We start from the raw sequence: 23126 nt of genomic DNA, 5'->3' as shown, positions 1-23126 counted from the left end.
CCCACCCTTCTCTGCCACTCGTACACCTTTCACACGCACGTATTTATATTCCGTTTGCAAATTGTAATATTACTTTCACTGTATTCAAAGTCAAAGTCAAAGTCAGCTTTATTGTCAAATATGCTAATATGTATGACATACAGCACAGATGAAATTACTGTTCTCTCGGACTCAGCATGCAAGGCACTTATTACTATTTACTTTAACAAACATAATAAACATAAAAACGCCAATTTGCCGGGAGAGGGGAGCCGCTGCGTGTTCACGCGCCGCCATCTTGGGGAAAAAAAAAAACAAAAAAAAAAACAAATATGACAACACAAAGACACGGAGTCATTCATTCTTCAGGACTTGCTGTACCCTCTTTGTGATGAAATGAAGCAGTTCTAGTTGAAAGAGGAGAGGATCAAAGCATCCATGTCAGCAGTGGATCAGGGACGTCATGGTGGAATTTGTACGTCTACTACAAGCTAAATGTTGAAAGCAAACACGAAGCTGTAGCATCCATTGACGAAAAGACATTGTCTCACATCTCCTGTCCCACATAAATCCGCTTCAATTCCATGCCGCGACAGTTCCACATACGCATCGGCGCTCTGCGCTGACGCTGCTTTCTTCTTATCGCGGGCTCCTCAAGCCATGCATCCATCCAACCGCAGACTGTCCAACAGCACTGACCTTTCCGCTGAACAAAGCGGGGCTGTGAAGATGCTGCCCATTACAGGCGCAAAAAAAGCACAATGGCCCCAGAGCTGTCCAGCGATGACAGTCAAATGGCTCAGACATTCCTCCCATTCAAAAACAGTACTGGGAGGAATTATTTTTTTTAGCCAAGAGTTTATATTTTGGTTTTATTTATTTCCGATTATACAGTATATTCAGTTCGGGGTTTCTAGGGTACAACGTTCAAATATCAGGAGTGTGGCAGAATCCTTTGTTGCGGGAATTTTTTTTCAAAAAAATATTGTTTTTTTTTATGTCATGGTTTCGAAGAATAGTTTTAATCATGGTTAGCGATACCCCTTAGTGCAATTTTGGTTTGTTGGCATTCAAAAGGTTAAGATCTGGTGTTCTGTACTATATTCTGTTGCATCTTGCAATAAATATCTCCGAGTTTTAAATGAGGGAAATATTATTTGCTCAAATGGTAATGTCCCTAACTGTGCGGGTAGATTGCGGATTGTGTAAAGACGTGCTTAATCTCAAACATGTGTGTGCGCCTCTTATTTATTTTTCATAAGCAATTCGTTAACGAATACTATGTTATGTTACAACACAAAAAAAGTTATTTTTCAAAGTAACTTTGGCCACATCATAAAAAAAATTCATACTCTTGTTTCCACCATTTTAATAATTACAAAAGATTTTCACTGCTCTTCAAACATTCACATTGAAATAGAATGGTTAGATCCAGGTTAACAATAAATAATAATCGAAAAATGTACCCATAAAGGCTGACTTGTCACCACAAGGTAATTCAGATAAGTAAGGTAACAAGAATGTTTGGGTTGAGAGCAATTGCAAGACAATTCTTACAGGGTACAGAAAAAAACATGATCATCTGTACAATGACACAAAAAAAAGAACGTTGTTGTTTCTGGTCAATTTCCTTGACTACAAAGAAAGAGTGAGAGTACTCTGCAGAGTATCATTGTCTTAACTGTAGCGATTATTCAAGCAAGAGATAAGGCAACTTCTCTATTGTTTTTGATGAAACAGTTTATATTTTGTAATGTGTGTCTCTTTTAGGATTGTTTGTTATTGCATAATGCATAGTGATGGAGCCAGCCTGCAGTTTAACACCTTCACCTTTTTTTTTAATTTGTCATCACAAACAACAATAATTCAGTGAAGCGGCATTTCCATGTAATAATGACACTTCAGTATTGTCAGCATCATAGGTTTTACAGTGGTGCCACAACATTGTGCAAATTAACATCGGGGCAACTATAAATGTTGTTCTTGGGTGGAGGGAGGATTGCAGGGAGAGAGTGAGAGAGAGAGAGAAACAGAAAGAGAGAGAAACTAATATGTTTGACTGTGTTTTCATATGTTAAAAAGGAAGAACAGTAAATAGAATATTTGACTACAGTTTTGTAATTTTCCCGACGAGAACATAAAATTACATGACACATGACAGATGGGCGGGGGAAGATGAACTGGAATGTCAACAATCCTTTTGTTTGTTCGGGAGTACATTTTGGGATATGTAAGGAAACATTTAAAATATTTACCTCGAAGTTCCCTGTCGAAAATAAGTGGGAATGACTTCGCACATTGTTTGGAAATTTAGAGGGCATGGTCAATAATACTTTTGAGTAAAAAGATTGTGAACTGCTTTGGGCACAATCATATTCCTGCGAGAGTGACATGTATGCGAAGCAAACCAAGTCTCTACTGTAATACAGTTAAACCCCCAAGGTCAAACACACCTTAAAGGACAACCGACGCCCCCCAACAAATTGTATCCATAATTTGTAAAATCACTTCAAATGACTTCTACTGAGCATATTTTACAAAGATTCCACCACATATAGCTATATTTTACGTTTTAAGTCTCACGCTGAATATTCAGGAAGTCTTGTTTTCGAGTTGATGACGATCCCCATGTGACGTCACGTTAGGACCGCCCCTGACCAAGAAAGCGACACACAATGCATTTTGCAGTACTTTGTTTTGTCTGAAAACTTGGTGTTGATCCGTGTTGATGGCGAAATTAGAAGGAAAACACATAAATAACGCGATGGTGAATCGTTGTGTGTTGCACCAAGACAACTATTTGATATTCGCTGACACAAATTCCCAGCTGGCAAATCAGCCCATTTCCAACGGAGCTTGGGCACCATCTTCTGTATTTTCTGGGTGCTACAGTGCTGTCATTGACGGCTCGAATTGATATGGGAGAACTCCTTTAATCGATTGCAAACATGTATGCTTTCCTCTTCAGAACTATTTGAATCATATTCATAAGCATGAGTAACAAGAAAGTATCTTCTCCGAATCTGAAGCCATTATTTTGATTCTCGAGCAAGGCAAGACATCTTGGCGTGATGTCACGAACTGGGGGCGGGACCTTCTGAAACTCTGCATCTCCGAGGTCATTTTGAAGTAGTTTTGGGACACTTTAAGTCATTTTTATAGGTGTTTTGCATTTGACTAAAGATATCAGCCTGCATGTTTTGGGTATTGCTATAAAACCTTTTTCTGATGTCAGTTGGGAAACAAAAAAAAAAAATGGTGTCGTTGTCCTTTAAGGTGTATAATTCTGAAATTCAGCATTTGGGGGTAAATGTATCTCTAAAGTAGCACAGAAACAAAGAGGTTGAATTGCCATCACACACTCGGGCAACACCTCAACAACTCTTGTGCAACTATAGTTCACTGAGCAGAAAATTCACAAGTCATTTTGGCTTTTCTTTGGCTCTTCATGAAAGTTAAGTTAAAAATCAAACAGTAAAGGTGATGACGCCCACGAAACGGGAAATACATGATAAAATAATGCTGAAGTGTTGGGGGCGTGGCAACAAAAGCACTGTACACATGTTATCTCTGTCTGCTCAGCACAATCTATCAACATATTGTAAGTGAACCAAATATCATTTATATATGTGTATATTCACACATTACCGTTAGCACATGCGCCTCAGGTACAGAGGTGCAGGGTTTCTGGAACCAGTTTACTTTGTGGAGTCTATATATATATATATATATATATATATATATATATATATATATATATATATATATATATATATATATATATATATATATATATATATATATATATATATATATATATATATATAAAACATCACGTAACTCACCTAGGCATGAGGTGAACATGTAAACTCCACTGGTCTGAGGCGTGTGTGTGCGTGTGTCTGTGAGTGTGTGTGCTCTCGTTTATATGTGGTTATGGGGACAAAAACCTGTTTACACAGTCACGTCCTGGGGACCATTTGACGTATGAGGACAAAAAAACTGTTCCCCATAAAGAAAACATACAAAAATGTTTCAGAAAGGGTGGTCCCCAGAAGTGATGATCCAAAAAGTGGTACCCAGAAAGCATAAAAACGCGTATGTGTGTGTGTGTGTGTGTGTGTGTGTGTGTGTGTGTGTGTGTGTGTGTGTGTGTGTGTGTGTGTGTGTGTGCGTGTGTGTGTGTGTGTGTACAAAAAAAGTGAAATGCAGTGTATGTAATGTAATGTTAGTTCAAACAGTGCCACGATAAATGTGTTGATAGCAACTGTTTGACACTAGTAACAATTTGGAAGTTGATTCTGAATATTGCACATATAAATCAGTGGTCTCAAAAGGGTTCGCATTATTGTATTTTGTGTATCAGTGCGTCTGTATTGGAGAAGTCCATTTTGTGATTAAAGTAAATATTGTACCATTCATTATTCTATCCTGATGGTGACAGTACATGGATCAATCTAAAATGCCGTGCAGAACACCTTCACTAGCTGCCGGCCCTCTTGCTCTTGGAATGTCTCATGGCTTTAGAGTTCCTCGCTTTAGGTTTAGAGTTCCTCGCTTTAGGTGACAGTCAAAACCAGTAAATTGACCAAGTTTGATACAAAACCACATTGTAATGGACAGTCTGTTGAAATCATTTTCAAGCAGCAGTTCTTGGGAAAAAAATCTAATGTTTCATCTCTTTTCTGACCAAGTGCCAATTATTTCGAAAACTGTGGCGTTTCGTAGAAAAGTAGAACAGCACATGGTCGAAATAAGGTGATACGAGTAGCTTCACAATTATTTTTTCACTGGCCTTGACACTGATTCGGGAGAAGTGAAAGGAAATGCTTCAAGCGACACCAAAACAAGGCCTTGGCAAGCAGCTACGTGAAGCTAAATGCATGACTAACAGGCAACAGATGATTGCAGGCTGCAATCTCCACTGCTGCTTCCACCCACCTCCCCCTCACCTCCCACACATGAAATGAAGTTCACGGCATTTACTATATGAAGATGCATACTAGTGCATAGTGCAATTCCAGGAATAACCAAGATCCGGAAATGCTGGGCTCTTTTGGACATACAACATGCTTCAAAATGACCAAAAAATCAAATGGATGATTATTTGTAATGTCACATGTTATTGTTATTGCAATTAATTTAATGCTAAGTGCTTATTATTTTGGCAATTCATATTGATCTGTCTTTTTTTCAGTTTAGCAAGGAGCCAATAGCACATGATAATGCATTATTTCCTTCCCCAGATGCAATGTTCTCTTGCAGTCTACACTCAATGCATGATCCCGAATGGTGCTGGTTCTTTAATTTGATATTAAACATACATTAACAAAAAATGCTTCGGGGCGGGGAATGACCAAAAGGCAATGTGAGACAAATTTTTCAATTGTCTTGTGTGTGATTATTCTTGTTCATGATATTTTTGTTGTGTTATGTTTTACTCAACAAGTGCAAGGAAAATGATTCATGATAGCTGGCTTCTCTCAGGCCTTTCTCAATTCAGAGCAAAAGTCTCAAAATGCCCCATGACAGTAGTGACGGCACTGCTAATGTATTATAGAAAAAGAGCCTGCGGTGTCAATTCTCCATTACAGGCTGTCGTGCTCTCACAGCTTTGAAACAGCAGGGGTCTGTCGTCATTCACTGGATTTCAAACAAAACAAATGAAAGGCATCTGATAAATGCAGAGGTTGCACAACATCATGATGTAGTCGTTGTATTAAGTTCATCCTGTCTACTTGATATCTAATTTAAAGCAGATTCTTCTGTAAGTAAAGAATCTGCTTTAAATTAATTATCATGATGTAGTATTTGCTGAGTTAATATTCAGGTCGACTCATTAGTCAGTATGCAATCATATGTTGTTGATGTTTGTGTCTACTCACGTCAAAATCAGAAAGCATTGTGTTGTGTTGCCAAGTGCACTTTTCTGGTTGTCATAAGGCGTAAGAGAGAGGGCAACAATTATGTTTTTGGAAATAGGTGAAGCTAGTGTAACACACATCTCTTATGTCTTGTGTGTCTCCAATTGGACCACAGTACAGTCCTGTATAAAATAATGACCCCTTCACAAACATCCCAAACAGCTTCACACACACCACGGTTCACTCTACAGATAATAAACAAAGGAGAGAACACCTGGATCATCAGGGACTATTAATAAGTTAGTGTTCTTGGGCCCGTTGTGCATTGAGATTTCTTCTTTCAGGTGGTCCCATTGACAGCGTTGTCAAGACTTTTCACAATAGCATTAGTTACATGGACCAAGAGAGTGCTGTCATCTTTTCTATGACATGCAGATTTAATTGACTCGAGGAGTCAAAGGCGAGTTGCGATGCTGGTAGTTGCGGCATGGATGGCACGGCGGTCCTTGAAGTATCCATCTGTGCAACACAGTTGGAGGAGAAACAGTCAGTGGGCATTAAATAAAGGGCTCCTTCTTACTTCTGAAACATGACAGTCGAGAAATTCCTGTGAATCCCAGATGACTGTTGGTCCTTCTCCACGTAGTAAGATTCAAATAAATACAATTAAAATCGACCAAAAAGTTTTTTTGTATTAAATTAATTGGGAAAGGCATATACTGTATGTGTACCGTAGTTTATTTTCATTCGTTTTGTAAATGCAAAAAGTCATTTTCTTTTCAAAGCATTTCTGTGTTTATTTGGTTGAATGAAAATAGGGTTTGATACCGAGCTGTGAATGAGCAAATACCATATAAATCTGTATACATCCACACAGAAATAAGTGCGTTAGAAAAATAGTGGGAAGACACTATGGTGGACAAACCTTATTTGTTTTGATTGCGGATTCGCAGACACCTCCTCTTAATGGGGGGCTCCAGCTCAGAACTTCCAGCAGCTGATAGAGGTGCACTGATGGAACAGGAAAGGATGGCTGTCTTCTCAGTGCCAGGCTTTGGCACAGGCTGGATAACCACACAGCCCCCAGTTGATAGCAATGGCAGGGTGTAAGCATGTTCACCCTCCTCTGTGTTGGAGTCTGGGTCTGGCTTGTTCTCTCTGGTCTCTACCATCTGGTCTTGCATTGAGCCACGCTTACCAGATTCCCATTCTCTTACGGAACAATTGTTCTCTTTTAGGGCTTCCTGCTCCAAATCACTGTTTGCTGGGCGGTCCCCTACATTTGCCTCTGATGTCAAACCATCTCCTGTTCTGTCCAATTTTAAATTAGGAGAGTGAAGTGAATGACACCCTGTACCATTGACGATTACATGACATGAGACAGCAGGGTTAGTTTGAATGTGTGTGACAGGTTGGCAATGGGTGCTTGGCGTGTCGGGAACAGGTGTTGGGAGAATGACGGCTTTATTTGTAGCGAATAAAGAAGGGATATTTTTGCTGCATTGTGAATTTGATGTTTCCAGTGTTTCTAAGGCGTTGGCTACAAACAGCTCAGTGTAACTGATGGGTTTCTGTAATGTGGCCCTTTCCACAGGATAGTGACAGACATTGTCTTCGTGTTGAATCTCAACATCCAATGAAGATCTTGACTCAACCTCTGCCTCTACTTTGACATGAAGCTTGGGTAGAATCCTCTGAATGATGTGCTGTTGGCATGGTGTCTGGCTTATAGTTAGATCAATAACTCCTTCCAGCTGTCCAGTGTCAACAGTTGAGCACACGTTTCTCATATTATCCTCTTCCTTCAAAGTCAGGTTCATCACTGACGGCCTATTTTTATCTGAGTGCCCAGGAGAAAGACATTCTACACCATCAGGATCTTCTCTGTATTTCCCCTTCTCTCCTCTCGATGATCCTGGAGACTTTGATAGCCCAGATGCTGAGGACAAAGATGCACTGGAGAAAGGGTCACTGTTTTCTGGTTGGATCCCGAAATACTTTGTGTTGAAAGGGATTGGAATTGGAATGGGAATTGGGACTGGAAGGGGTACAATGACAGGATAAGGGACTAAAAGGGTTGGTGGTGGTACTAATGGGGCTAAGGAGGGCATGCCATAATTCATCATTGGTGGCAAAGGAATGGGTCCATTTGGCATTATGTTGACTGAGGGGAAAGGGGGGAATCCCGGCATGTGGAGACCAGGGTGGGGAGGGATGATGCCAGCATTGGGATTGGAGGGATGAACATGAGGGGAGATCATGGGTCTGTGCATGGGGCTTGTAGCAGGACCAAGAGTCCTGGGAGGAGGTGGGGGGCCTATACCAGGGATTACAGGGTTTGACAGGGGGCTGTTGGGTCCGCCCGGATGGACAGATGGCCGAAGGAACGATGGACGGATCTGCTGCATGATTTGATGTTCCATAAAGAGAGGCAAAGACATTGGCCCACGGGGAGTCATCACCATTGAAGGACTCCCTGGAGGAACCCCAACTGCTGGATGCAAAGTAGGTATGGGAGGGCGTGGGAGTGTCGGACTCTCATGGGATCGAGGTGTGGAGATCTTGGCAGAGGATGAAGAGGGGGATGGAGACCAAAGAACATCTGAAGAGGACGTGACAGATGAAGTGCAAGGAGCGGAAGAGTTGAGGGTCCCCCCAGGTGAAGGAGCTGTACGGTGAATGTCCGGTATTGGTGTTCCCCAGGCTTCAGGGGTGAGCAGCTGTACACCACCACTGCATTCTGCCTTACCCTCACCTCCGACTCCATGTCCTGGGTTACAGAGAGCTCCTGGCAGTGCTGCTTGGGTTTCCTTATAAAAAATGTCCATCTTATATTGGTTCAGGCATTTGGCACTGCAGAACTGCAGCCGTCGTTCACCAGCCCCAAAGTCGAGATACTCTTTCGTGTGGCGTATATGCTTGCACCAGTCACATACCTATGACACAAATATATATTACACATACTTATCAGTCACCCAGCTCGAACAAGACTTTCGGAATTGAATTCGGTTACATTCTCATTTGAAGTTCCATGTTAAGAAAAGACAGCTTCCAAGCCAACTGAAGATACACTTAAAATGAAGGGAGCTTAAATCCCACACAAACATTTCACTTTGTCGGAATATATTTAATGATTTATGCAAAGGAGTGAAGCCAGGGATTTTGTGCTCTTGCTTTTAAACATAGATTATCCAGTGTGTGCGTGCGTGCGCTTGTGTGTTTGTGTGTGTATGGGTGTGTGTGTGCGTACCCTATTAGACATGCACATCTTGAGAATTTATCCTACACTGTGAGCATGATTGGTTGATCATCGATGAGGCTCCAGCATGAGGATAGGTGGTTCGAAAAAGGAGTAAATGAATGTATAGTTGAGCACAACAAAACGCACTCTAAAATAAGGACAGATTGCTCCCTGAGAAAACATCCTTAACTGAGACAAAAACATGGTTGTGATGGTTATCGTACGGAATATGCGATGGATAGCAGATGTCGGCATTCTGTTACACTGACAGAATGTCATGATCCGGTTGGCGACCAACGGGTGGCGCTGTCGGCCCCGCCTGCACCTGCACGGGTGCTGGTTGTCCCGATCAGTGGCAGCCTGTCACGTTCGGATTGGCGACCAACTGTTAGCACTGTCAGCCCTGCCTGCTGCCTCGCAGGTGCGCATCGTTCCCAATCAGTGACACTCAAAAGGACTCCCGGCACGACCATTCGGCGTCGGGTCATTGTATGCAATTGTATGCACTGTGAATGCATTGTATGCCGTGCTTGTGTTTTTTTCACCTCGGCAGACTTTTACACTTGGTTTTCTTTTGATACTTTGTATTTTTTTTCTGTTCAGATGATTTTGATGTTTTAGATTTTTTTCCTCCTGACCTTATTTTAATACAATTTGTCAAACACAACCTCCTGCTCCCTGCTTTTTGGGATCCACAACCGCCATCACCACCTTGCAAACCGCGACACAGAAGGTCTGTCAGTCCGTCATTCTTCCCGTTCAGGACGATCCACGTGGGTGCAGTTCGTCTCTTGTTGGCATTAGCTAGTCAAGAACGGAATTTCTCAATCACACATCATCATCCGTACAGGCCAACACACAACCAGATAAAAATAAATAAACCGATAAAAACTACAGAAAAACACATGCACAGCATAGTGATCAATGAAAAAAATGCAACACGCCATTGAGGTCTGCAGGACTGAGAGTTATATAACAGCAATTTTACTTCTGGCGTATTAGGCTGCATGTCGTGTCACTTGTGTGTGACATAGATTCAATTGTCTGTCGCTGGAAAAACTCGGTTGGACTCGACCAGGCACGAATACTTATGAAATCTCACTGACAATTTATGAGTTCAAGTCAAATATTTGTCAATTTTTAGCAGTGGCAGGCTGTGCATGTCACTTCTAGGCCTTCAGTAGTGCTATTCCTGAATCACTCCACAGCTGTAAGTTTGATGTGATTTACGACACGTCTACTAGAGGATGTCGTTGGCCAGGAAATAACTTGTGACTTGGAGAAACTTAACAAATACTGTCATTATACTTTTCAAATTTTTACTATGAGTGTCTGGATTCATGATAACCTCATAAAATTGCAATATTCTTGGCTATTCTTGTTAGCTTCAGAGCTCTCCAACCTCTCTTAATGATGTACATTTATTCTTGAAAAGTCCATCTTGAAAATGGCTTTAACCGTATATCTGCAACCAAATCCATTTCTTCCCCTCCATCAGCAATGGGTCCACAAAATCGCTATTAAATCAACATAAAAATATTTGCTTTTGCAGCTTGCGACTGATACAGTGTGCAGCTCTGGCCAGCATGCGCTTATCACTAGCAGCTAGCCACATGATTGGCTAGTGACAAGCAAATCATGTGACTAGACTGACATTGACATGTGACTGACATTGACAGCGCCTTCGAGCAGGCCTTGGGTTGCCAACTGGAACTCTGATTGGTTAAAGCAACTGTTTCATCGCCATTGATTTTTATGCTCCCAAGCCTGCAGAACTGATTGTGAAGGTGTCCAGGTAGATTTCTGACCCTGGTAACAAACGATGGTTGAAAATTGATTGATTATATTGAAATACGAAAACACACATATGGAAACAGCACAACAGGGGGAAAGCAATGAAAGGAAGCTGAAAGACAATTTGGAATTATTTAATAATAATTCATGGACAAAATAAAATTCACATTAGTCTGCGATTCAGATATTTTTAGGCCAGCAGAGAAGGCCTTGCATGCCCTGACGGCCGAACACAGATTTTTAGAAACTGCATTGGTGCATTTACCTGACCTTTGTGCAGCAGTTTTTCTGTGTACATGGCTGTGAATGTGAATAGTCAAAATGTAGGATGGAGGTTGAAATCCAGACTCCGGTCTTCCAGCGTGCTGTGTGCATGGGCTCATGTGAGCAAAAATTTCATTTGAGAAAAATATGACTCAAGTAAAAGTCCATCCATCAATCCTTCCATTTTCCACTCCGCTTTATCCTCACAAGTGTCATGGGGCATCCTGGAGACTATGCCAATTGCGTTTGGGCAATTTAGAATATTCCACTAACTTGCCATGCATGCTTTTGTGGCCATTGGACTCTTGTGACGTTCAGTGGATTAGAAAAAGGTTGGATGGGTGGTGATTGCTTATACCAGGGGTGTCCAAACTACGGCCCGCGGGCCACCTGTGGCCCGCAGTCGATTTTTAATTGGGCCGCAAGACATTTCATAAACACAAAGGAATATGGCCCACATTTCAAATTTTGCCCGCACTTCTAAATTTTAACACCAGGGGGAGCTACTGTTGATCAAGGCAGTTGCTCCACCAAAAAGGCCAATCCCAGAAGAAATTTACCCGTTACTAAACAGGGCAGAACCAATACGACAAATCGACAGTGTATATTTTGCTGCAGTAGTCATTTGTCATCATGGTGCACAATGCAACGTTTGCATTGCTTGCTGCAAGCCACTAAGCCCCTTTCATAAGTCTCACGTACAGTTTACAGTCACGGTTTAATGTAAATTTACGTTTTGTAGCATCACATATGTTGTTAGCTTCTTTTGAATCTTTCTTCTGGGCTGGGGTTCTGTGCATCTATTTTGGAAAATGATATGCAAATGAATGACCTTAGAACGCTTGCGAAAGTCCGGAAGAAAGAAGCAGGCTTCTGATTGGCTGCCGTGCCAAGTATGCAATTTTCAACTGCAGGTAGCCTATGTCTGTGTGCTCGGCGACGGTAAACGTGTATTGTATGCGCGTGAAGGCGAGGGCGTCCGTGGAAAGTTTGTAGAGCGCGCGGTCAGGACAAACCATCTATGATTTGTCGGAATTTAACACAAGTAGGTATTATTGAGCTTGAATATTCCGTTGTGTAATAATGTGTTTTGAATGTTGAAAGTGATTCAATTTTTCAATAAATGTTGATTTCTTTAACATTGCCCCTTCGATGAAAACTTATTAAAAACAGACGCAATCTTGATAAATCACAGTGTGTATGTTATTTTAATCTATTTCCATTTCCTTCTCCAAGTATCTGCGAAATAGTATGTAAACGCCATATCTTGCATATTCCTTGAGATAAATTTATTAACTGATTAGGGATATTTTTAACATTTGAAACACAGTTAATAAATTGGGTTGTAGTGTACTTACTGTGCTATGAGGTTTGTACACACTACATTTAAAGGACAACCGGCACCATTTTTTTCCCACTGACATCAGAATGAATCCGGAAATGGCCAGTTTCAGAAGGTCCCACCCCCTTGTTCGTGACGTCACGCCAAGATGTCTTGCCTTGCTCGAGAATCAAAACAATTGGATTGGATTGGATTTGCCTTTATTAGTCTCTCAGTGGAGAAATTTACATTTCACAGCAGCAAAGTTATGAAAGAAATGAAAGTAGAAAAGCAAAACACAGGAGCTGCTGGAAAGGCAGCCACTCTCGCGGTTTCAGATTCGCTTTCTTGTTACTCATCCAGTTAAGAATATGATTCAAATAGTTCTCAAGAGGAAAGCATAAATGTTTGCAATCGATTAAAGAAGTCCTTCCGTCTCATTTTGGGGCATCTGGACTCCAATTTAGCGCCCAGAAAATGCAGAAGATGGCGCCCAAGCTCCACTGGAAATGGGCTGATTTGTCAGCTGGGAATTTGTGTCAGCGAATATCAAATAGTTGTCTTGGTGCAACACACAACGATTCACCATCGCATTATTTATGTGTTTTCCTTCTAATTTCGCCATCAACACGGATCGACACCAAGTTTTCAGACAAAACAAAGTACTGCAAAATGCATTGTGTGTCCCTTTCTTGGTCAGGGGCGATCCTCACGTGACGTCACATGGGGATCGTCATCAACTCGAAAACAAGACTTCATGAATATTCAGCGCAAGTCTTAAAACATAAAATATAGCTATATGCTGTGGAATCTTTGTAAAATACGCTCAGTCGAAGTCATTTGAAGTGATTTTACAAATTATGGATATAACTTGTCCTGAGGCGTCGGTTGTCCTTTAATGCTTTAGGTTTAGTATTTCCGGCTCCAAATGCTCCTGGCCCGGCCCCACTGTCAAATTTTAGAACCCAATGCGGCCCGTGAGTCAAAAGGTTTGCCCACCCCTGGCTTATACAGTACTAAAATAAATACACAAATAAATAAGTTTGTCAAATGACAAATTCAGGAGAGTTTAGACACAAGAAATGATCTTAACTTTCTTTGTGTACACTCATGAAACAGCCATATTAGATCTTCAGACAGAGATGACATAGACAAAGAGGAACGAGGCAATTTAGCTCATGATACACATGTAGTCTGTAAGGTAATGATAGATTAATGTGAGCCCAGCTGTGTTCTGCCTCCTCTGACTGTTCTGCAATATTTTATTTAAATTAGTCACCTTGAAAACTTTACTTCTGTGTTGGCTTATGTCTTCGTTTGAATGGTGAAGTGGATTGGTGATAAATGTCATTGAATGTTAGATAGTAAATGTAATATTTTTCTTCACAAAAAAATCCTTGTAAAAACGAAAGCGATGATTAATAAAAAGGACACTGACAAGTACATTCCGGTTTGTCAGAAAGGTGATTAACTCTAGGTTGGCCGATGACGCAAAATTGTCCTGTGGTGTGTATGTGAGTTTGAATGGTCGTTTTGTGCCCTGCAATTTACCGGCAACTCGACCAGGGTGTACCCGGTCTCTCACCAAAAATTCAGCTGAGATAGGCATCGATGCAACCCTCGCGAGGATATGCGGTTCTAAAAATCGGCGAATGGAAGAAACTGTGAGCTTCTCTTCCATCCATTCTGTTCGGGGAATGTCTGGACATATCATCCCTCAATGGCAGGGCAATCATGAATGAGACATTAAGAATAAACTGATGACAACAGTCCTACGTCATGTGAAACATTACCCGATTAGTCAGTCAGCACTGTACAGTGATACCTTGGTTTATGAACTTAATTGGTTTCCAGACAGAGTGTGTAAGTCGAAAAGTGTGTATCCCAAAAATTAATTTCCCATAGGAAACCATTAAAATAAGATTAATCTGTTCCTATGTCCCCATAAAACATAATGTTCTACTTTCTAATTTTCTAAGCCTTAAAACTACACAAAATATACCTCATTTTACGTATAATAAATGTACTATGGTAATATAATTAAAGAAAAAAACCGTACTATATAATAAAGTCGTTTTATTTACCTTTGTGATGGTCGTTGATGGCTTGATGGAATGGAGTGGCCGGTTTCCTCAGCATTAAACACTTAATGAGGAATGTAACCTTCTTTCACCATCTTGAGGAATTATCCCTTTCAGGTGCTTTATCTGCGATCTTCCTCATCAATTGTGTTCTGTTTACCTGGGTTGATAGCTTTTTGCATCAAGAGTTGAGATGGCTTGTGTGGGTTGTTTGTGGGGGCCTGATTGATGGGACATTTTAACCTTGCAGTCTACACTCTGCCTTTGAACTATCAAAGTTGAAACTCACTGTCGTCTGCCTGTCTGTTTAATGTTTAAACCACCTCCCCTCACCGTTCTTGACCAATCACATGGCTTTAACCGAGGACTGGGGGCGGGGAATTTTTTTTGTTAGGAGAACGGGCTCGTTCATGAACGACACATCACTAATTGTGGCGCTCCGTTTGTATCCCGAAAAATAGTTCGCATGCCAACGTTACATTTTCATAAATTTAACGTTCATAAACCGAAATGTTTGTAAGCCAAGGGGTTCGTAAACCGAGGTATCACTGTACTTTCATTTTGTATTCGTGATAATACAGTAAAGTCTCGTTATATCGATATTCAAGGGAGTCCGAAAAAAATATCGATATAACCGGGACTATCGATATATCCGACCCTGTTTGCATGTAATTTTCTCCGTGCGTTCATAGAAATAGTATCGATATAACCGGGACTATCGATATATCCGATATCGATATAACGAGACTTTACTGTAGTTTTCTCTCTCTCTTTCTTTGTACTAAAACTTTTTATGTTGACACAGAACTGAAGTTGATTTTCAATTTCTGAAAGTTCTAAATATGATTCACTGACGTCACAGTTAATTAAAAGTGTCTAAATTACTGTCCTTGTCTTTAACCATTGAACAACCTGCTGCCCACCTTCATCGCTGTTATGCACCTTTTCGGAAACAGAGTAAGCACATTTTTCTTGAGGAAGAGAATGAATGTGACCCCGGGAGAGCAGATAGCTGTGGGCGAGCCCTAAACAGAGTGTTACATGTTAGGCCACACACAACTCACTCTGTCAGCGCTTGGAGGAGTGGCGGGTTCTTACTGGAGATAATTAAGGCATTAATCAGTTGTCAGACCTCTCAACGACAACCATCCATCACACACTTCCTTAAGATCCCTGGTACTGAATAATAATAAGCAGGTTGTAGAAAAACTATTTTATCCCCGCAGCATTGCAACATTGGTTTATCTAGCCCTGTTTGGCAGTAGCTCAGAGAGAAAAGCAATTGAACTGTCTTCTGAATTCGAATGGAATTATCAATTGGCCAGAATTGAATGTGCTTCGGCCGAGTTTAAAAAAAAACCTTTTATGAATGTTACTAACCTTTTATTCGTTAGTTTATTGTAACAAAGAGGAGACATGTTTTCGCCAAAACATGAAATTGAAATGGTTTATGAGGAATACAGTGAGACCTCAACTTACAAACACCTCAACTTACAAACTTTTTGTCTTACAAACGACAAATTTATGAAAATTAAACCTTATCATAAGCACTATTTTCATAATACACACCCACCACGGCTGGCGGAGTGATCTTCGGCGGAAGCACACGACCGAACAGCACCAGAGGTTAAGTTACCAACAGTCCTTATGGAAGGTGACTCTCCTTCTATAAGCCATCAACTACCATCAAAAAGGTAAATAAAACTTTATTTTACAGCACAGTTTATTTCTTTAATTACAGTCGTCATGTAATGCACCTCTCTTTCCAAACATCAATTCCCTTTGACCTTCGACCTCCAATGCCATTCCATCAAGCCATAAATGACCATCACAAATGTAAATAAAGTGACTTTGTGATACAATGCAGTGTATTTCTTTCATTACAATACAATAGCACATTTATTATACATAGAATAAGGTATATTGTGTGTAGTTTTAAGGCTTATTTAGTTGAAAAGTATATTTTATGGAAACCCGGGAACGGATTATTCCCATTTTAATGGTTTCCTATGGGAATTTTTTTTGAGATACACACTTTTCACCTTACACACTCTGTCTGGGAAGCAATTAAGTTCGTATGTTGAGGTCTCACTGTATTCTGTTTAGACAACGAGTAAGCATCAGGGTAACTGAAGATGTGTTTCAGAAAAAGCCTGAATTAACTTTTATATTTTACCAAATATAATTTCAATGAGTGTATTAAAAAAGTATAACTATCTTTGTGAATATCATAAATGCTGCAAAAAGCACAGACATTTAAGTCTTTTCACATCATACAAAAGTCATTGCCTATGTATTCTTTGGTAACGCAATGAGTAATGGTAAAGGACAACCAACACAATTTTTTTGTTTCCCAACTGACATCAGAAAAACGTTTTATAGCATCTAAAATACCCAAAACATGCAGGCTGATATTTTTACTGAAATGCAAAACACCAATAGAAATGACTTAAAGTGTCCGAAAACTACTTCAAAATGACCTCAGAAATTGCGAGTTTCAGAAGGTCCCGCCCCCTTGTTCGTGACGTCACGCCAGGACGTTTTGCCTTGCTCGAGAATCAAAACAATGGCTTCAGATTCGGAGATGTTTTCTTGATACTCATCCAGTTATGAATATGATTCAAATAGTTCTGAAGAGGAAAGCATAAATGTTTGCAATCGATGAAAGTCCTTCCGTCTCATTTTGAGGCGTCCTGACTGCAATGTAGCACCCAGAAAATGCAGAAGATGGCGCCCAAGCTCCATTCGAAATGGGCTGATTTGTCTGCTGGCAATTTGTATCAACTACAGTGGGGCCTTGTCTTACGAACACCTTACCTTACGAAATTTTCGGTTTACGAACGTCAAATTTATGAAAATTACACCTTGAAATACACACTACTTTTCGCGATACATACCCACCACGGCTAGCGGAGTGATCTTCGGATCTTCAGCGGAAGCACACCACCGAACAGCGCTGCAGCCGGCGCACCTTTCCACACCCCCTCGCTCTGAATTCACACGTTGATCGCCTCCGAGGAGCTATTTTCAGATAATTTTGCGATTATGGGACCGAAAAAGACCGCACCACAGGCTTGTGTTCAGCCGAAGAAGACACAAAACAAAATCACCGTCGAGGAGAAGAAGGAGATAATTGAAAAACACGAACAAGATGTGCGTTTGTGTGATTTAGTGGCCCAATACGGCTATGCTAAGTAAACCATTGCTACCATTCTCCGCAACAGAGAAGCCATCACAGGTGTGTCTGTTGCAAAAGGTTTTTCCATGCTGTCAAAGCAACGGTCTCGGGCAATCGAAGAAGTTGAAAAACTTCTGTTAATTTGGATTAACGAAAAGCAGTTATCCGGAAACAGCGTGAATAAAGCAATTATATGCGAGAAAGCACGTCTAATTCACGCAGATATCGCCATGCGGCAACCTGGAAGTTCGGCCCTTATTGAGGATTTGAAAGCCAGCAACATCCGTTCGAGAACATCTGAGGGCGAGCAGGGGGAGATGGCTGCAGCATCAAGTGTGCTTATCAAGGCAATGTTGGCAAAGTGGAATGATGTATAGGCTTTCACCGAACAGTTCCAATCCAGAAAAGACTGTGGCTATGAGAATCATCAACATGATGAACGATAATGTGATGCCTCAGCTTCGTAAGACCTTACAAGTCAGAAAGCAACAGGTGTCAATTAAGAGGTTTTTAATCATCATAAATGATGAGGAGTCTCCAAAGAAGCAAAGAAGAAAAGTCACACCACAGGTTGAGTTACCAACAGTCCTTATGGAAGGTGACTCTCCTTCCATAAGCCATAAAGCCTTTCCAGCAGCTCATGTATTTTGTTTTTCTACTTTCATTCCTTTAATCACTTTGCTGCTGTGAAATTTAAATTTCTCCACTGTGAGACTAATAAAGGCAAATCCAATCCAATCCAATCCAATCCAATCCAATCCAATCCAATCCAATAAACGACCATCACAAAGGTAAATAAAACTTTATTTTACAGTACAGTTTATTTCTTTAATGACAGCCCATAAGGAATGTGACCCTCTTTCCAAACAGCAATTCCCTCTGACCTCCGACCTCCAACGCAAAGTGACTTTATTATACAGTTCTGTGTATTTCTTTCATTACAATACAATAGCACATTTATTGTACATAGAATAAAGTATGTTGTGTGTAGTTTAAAGGCTTATTTAGTTGAAAATTATATTTTATGGAAACCTGGGAACGGATTATTCTCATTTTAATTGTTTCCTATGGGATTTTTTTTTTTTTGATACACACTTTTCGCCTTACACATTTTGTCTGGAAACCAATTAAGTTTGTAAGCCAAGGTCTCAATGTAGTATCAAATAGTAGTCTTGGTGCAACACACAACAATTCTCCATTGCGTTATTTATGTTTTTTTTTCCTTCAAATTTCACCATCGACACGGATCAACACAAAGTTTTCAGACCAAACAAAGTACCCAAAATGCATTGTTTGTCGCTTCGTCGGTCAGGGGCATTCCAAACGTAACGTCACGTGGTTATCGTCATCAACTCGAAAACAAGACATCCTGAATATTCAGCGCAAGTCTTAAAAGGTAAAATATAGCTATATGCAGTGGAATCTTTGTAAAATATGCTCAGTAGAAGTCATATTACCGTTGTCCTTTAGTAAAAAAAAAAGCCATGTTTGAATTAAACGGTAAGTTTAAGAAATTTCTATTATAAATGTGCTAAACTGTTTCTTCACTCAGAAATACAGATGGAGAGCACTTAACGACTGTAGTCTGGGAGTGAAACTCCACTGCACATTACGCTAATGGAGTTGTGCTCTTCACATCCTGCACACAGATGTTTGCAGTTCAATTTAATTACGGTCATTTATTTCCACCACGACCAAGGACCAGACATTGGTGGCGCAGTTTCACCATTTGCACCACGGCACTTATGCTTTTTTTTTGCCACTCGGTCATGTCAGTCAGACTTCACCTCTTTCGCATTTGACCTCAAGATGAAACATGTTGATTACGGGTGACCGGTCATCTGATTACAGTGAATCTAAAACATTGGATGTGAGCAGAAATTTTAGCAGCTATTTCCGTCAGCTATTTCACAAGGCAGATAGACCCTGGCCAACAGGTTAGATCAAGCATTCATTGTTGGTGTTGAGATTGCTGAGAAAGTCCTGCAAGACTGGAAAAAAGAGGAGCTCTCGAGGACTCAAACCTACTTGTTATTGTTATTGTTATTGTTATTGTTATTGTTATTGTTATTGTTATTGTTATTGTTATTGTTATTGTTATTGTTATTGTTATTGTTGTTGTCGTCGTCGTTCTTATTCTTATTCTTATTCTTATTCTTATTCTTATTCTTATTCTTATTCTTACTCGTCTGTGTAAGCTCTCAGTCGTACAGCAGTGGTCCATCGATGAAAAGGTTTCTTCAGCCGTCTGTACTTCTTTGAAGGTGATCAAACAATGGCTTCAGATTCGCATAATATGCTTTCTTGTTACACATCCAGTTATGAATATGATTCAAATACACTGTTGTTCTGAAGAGGAAAGCATACATGTTTGCAATCGATAAAAGAATTATATGTGCCATTTTGAGGCAACATTGGGGGAACATCTCTCACCCCCCAAAAAAAGAAGCACAAAATGGCGAGCTCATGGCCAGCTCCGTTTCTTATATGGCGCTTGGATGCCCTCTTTTGGCGGCTTTTGTTAATGCAGTTCGGCGCAGGACGGATATATCGACAGTACAGTTATATCGACATTTTTCCTAACTCCCGAGAATATCGATATAACGAGACTTTACTGTATATATATCCCTACTGTCCAGACATTGCGGTGCCGGACTCTGCTATGATAGGTCCCTGCTCTCAGGTTGGGGGGAGCAGAGAACTACTCCCTGCCACTCCACTGATTGATCTTATTGGTCTGACTAAGGACTGGCCTGAATGCCCCACTTCCACCGGTATCACCTCATCAGTATTCCTAATCCTATTTTGCCTAAGTATTACTTATTCTTATTCTTATAACTATTCCTATTTCAATGACAATTACTATTATTATTACTATAATAATAATAATAATAATAATAATAATAATAATAATAATAATAATAATAATAATAATAATAATAATAATAAGGACTATTATTATTATTATTATTAGTAGTAGTAGTAGTAGTAGTAGTAGTAGTAGTAGTAGTAGTATTTTGTAATTGTCATCTTCAATATATAGTTTAAGCAAGTGGAGGCCTTTGACCCCAACGAGTCAGTGTCGGCTTACGCCATGTCGACCGCGTAAAGAGAATGAGATAAGTCAAATGCAGTGGCTGAGAAGCACGTCAATGTTCACAGCCAAAAGGATGCAAACACCTACATTCGTTGTTTTAGGAAAGGAGTTCAAATAAGATCAGCATTTAATTCTTCTTTTATCTCTCAACTGACATAATTGCTTTGTTATTTTTTTCCCCGATAGAAAAAGCATACATCCATTGGAGTATGTAGTGAATGATGCAACTGGGAACTAATTAAGCCATCATATTAGTCAGAAGGCTTTATTTGCATTTAAATCCTCTTTGGATAATGTTGGATACACTGTTCTCGGTGTTAGATGTTGTACGTAGAAAACTTGGCTTCAGAGTTCTGCAAATATTGACAAGTAAATGTTTTGTAACATATTATTTTCATGGTATACTTGAAAATGCTTCTTTGATTCCTGAGTGAGTGACATTGGAACAAAATATAATACAAAAGCCAATTTAGTTTCAATTGCCATTGAATTTAGTTATTAGTCAAATTGTTTAATATGTACCCTTTTTCTCATTTTTTTAAACTGTCACTACTGTCAGAATCGCGTTCTTGGATGAAACTTGACTTTACTGAAACTTGAGTTTCCTGAGAGAAGTAATGTTATCAATTGTTAACGTTTGATGCCTGCAATGAAAAATATTTTTGCCTTGAATAATATATTGGATATTGGATATTGGATATTGGATATGCCTTTATTAGTCTCACAGTGGAGAAATTTACATTAATAATAATCTAAAACACAGATCCAGACCGCCACATCATATAATGAGCCACCCGAAAAAAAATCATGTTTGTTAACTTGCTAAAATCTGTACCAAAATGTCAAATTACGTGTTGCATCAGTGTTTGAAATAACGTCTGCCCGGATGTTGTGTAAAAAGGAAATCACATGCTAAACTTGGCTTTACATGCAGTACAGACTTGAAAGGGTTAATCCGATCAGCCGGTGAGTGGGTATGGCTGTGGAGTTAAATGCTGTCTGAACCAGGTGGCTCTTGTTAGCCAAGGGAGACACGCCGCCGGTGAGTCCACATGTTGCATTTCCACGTTCCACCTTTCTGTTGATTTAAACTAAAATAATGTCAAAGTAGTGATTGAAATGATTGTGAATGAGTTGCATTCATATCCTGTGTTTCTATTTGTAGGTTTATGACCTACTTCACTGCTCGTCTACCAAACAAAAAGCAACCAATGTATTCAAAACTCAATCAACAATAAATAACGAGAGTGAGTTGAGTTGTATCAGTGTGTCTCTCTGGGATCCCTTTCGGTGGGAAAACGTGAAAACGTAAATTGACCGAACAGTCATAAACCGCCGCTCACTGCACTGGTGCAGCAGCAGCTTGCTCACATGAAAGGCACAGCCAACCCAGCCCTGGCCGACCTAACACTCCAGTGACTGACTGGAGCCGACCTGGAACTGCTGGTTAAGCTTAACCCCAAGCAACCAACTGTGCCACCTGGTACAGTAGTCTGTAACTGGGTTTCAGACCACAAAGACAAATCCAATCAATTCATCTTTTGAAATTCCGGTTTATCTGGGGAAAAGGAGCCAATTGCACCAATAAAGTGGAACAAAGCCCCTCAACAAGGACCCCACTGGTCAAACAGTCGGCTCTCCAGTCAACAGAAACGGAATTGAGATGGATGACTTGAAAAAACTCAAGAGTGCACGATCAAAAGCACAGGCCTCATTCACCAGAAAAGGAAATGCTTTGACGACTTATGTGGCGGCTGGACTCCTGGATCCAAGTGATGTTCCGAATGAATGGAGGAGCTTCAATATGGACTTCTCTAAAGTTGTTGATGCGGGCTGGAGTATGCCAACGCCCTAAGAGAATCAGACGATGAAACGGTCAGAGAGTCTGCAGTGGAGATCGACAGGCTGACCGCTGAGTGCGAGGCAAAGTTCCTTGAGTTGAAACGAGCCACACAAGAAGCCTTGGAATGGATATGGCAATGACATGTTCTCTGCCCAGTCTAAAATCGCTGAGTCTGCAGTTACTCAGGCTGAGGAGGACGAAGTCAGCCCTCAGCAACCAATCAAGGACCGCAGGCTGAGGAATAAAGGCCTAGACAGAGAAATCGCCGAACTCAGTGACATGCTGGTGGAATGGAAGGAGTTGATTCCTGCCTCCAAGGTAGTGGACCTAAGAATTTGCTACCGAACGCTGAGTAAGAGGCTCCTGGCTTTGTCAGACAAGCTGGAAGAGGAGGAAAAGGAGGAGCCAAGTGGTGCAACACTGGCCTCCAACTTTGGAGCGGGAATGTCCAGCACAGACACCCT

The 23126-nt window shown here is 40.5% G+C and overlaps 1 protein-coding gene across 2 annotated transcripts in view; it reads right to left on the bottom strand.

Moving 5' to 3' along the window:
• Nucleotides 1-3819: 3819 nt before the first annotated feature.
• sobpa (sine oculis binding protein homolog (Drosophila) a) overlaps nt 3820-23126 on the bottom strand; it is a 58757-nt gene continuing 39450 nt past the window's right edge. For both annotated transcript variants that reach the window (XM_089004820.1, XM_089004821.1), the window contains 2 exons: nt 6769-8779; nt 3820-6362 (listed from right to left, as the gene is read on the bottom strand). In XM_089004820.1, the coding sequence (XP_088860946.1) occupies nt 6770-8779 (2010 nt within the window). In that variant the 3' untranslated portion in view covers nt 3820-6362; nt 6769. The remainder of the gene's footprint in view (nt 6363-6768; nt 8780-23126) is intronic.

The sequence above is a fragment of the Hippocampus bargibanti genome, linkage group LG09 (assembly GCF_051943395.1).
Source record: "Hippocampus bargibanti isolate YZ-2025 linkage group LG09, ASM5194339v1, whole genome shotgun sequence".
Taxonomy (NCBI): domain Eukaryota; kingdom Metazoa; phylum Chordata; class Actinopteri; order Syngnathiformes; family Syngnathidae; genus Hippocampus; species Hippocampus bargibanti.
This window is presented reverse-complemented; position numbering and strand designations above follow the sequence as displayed.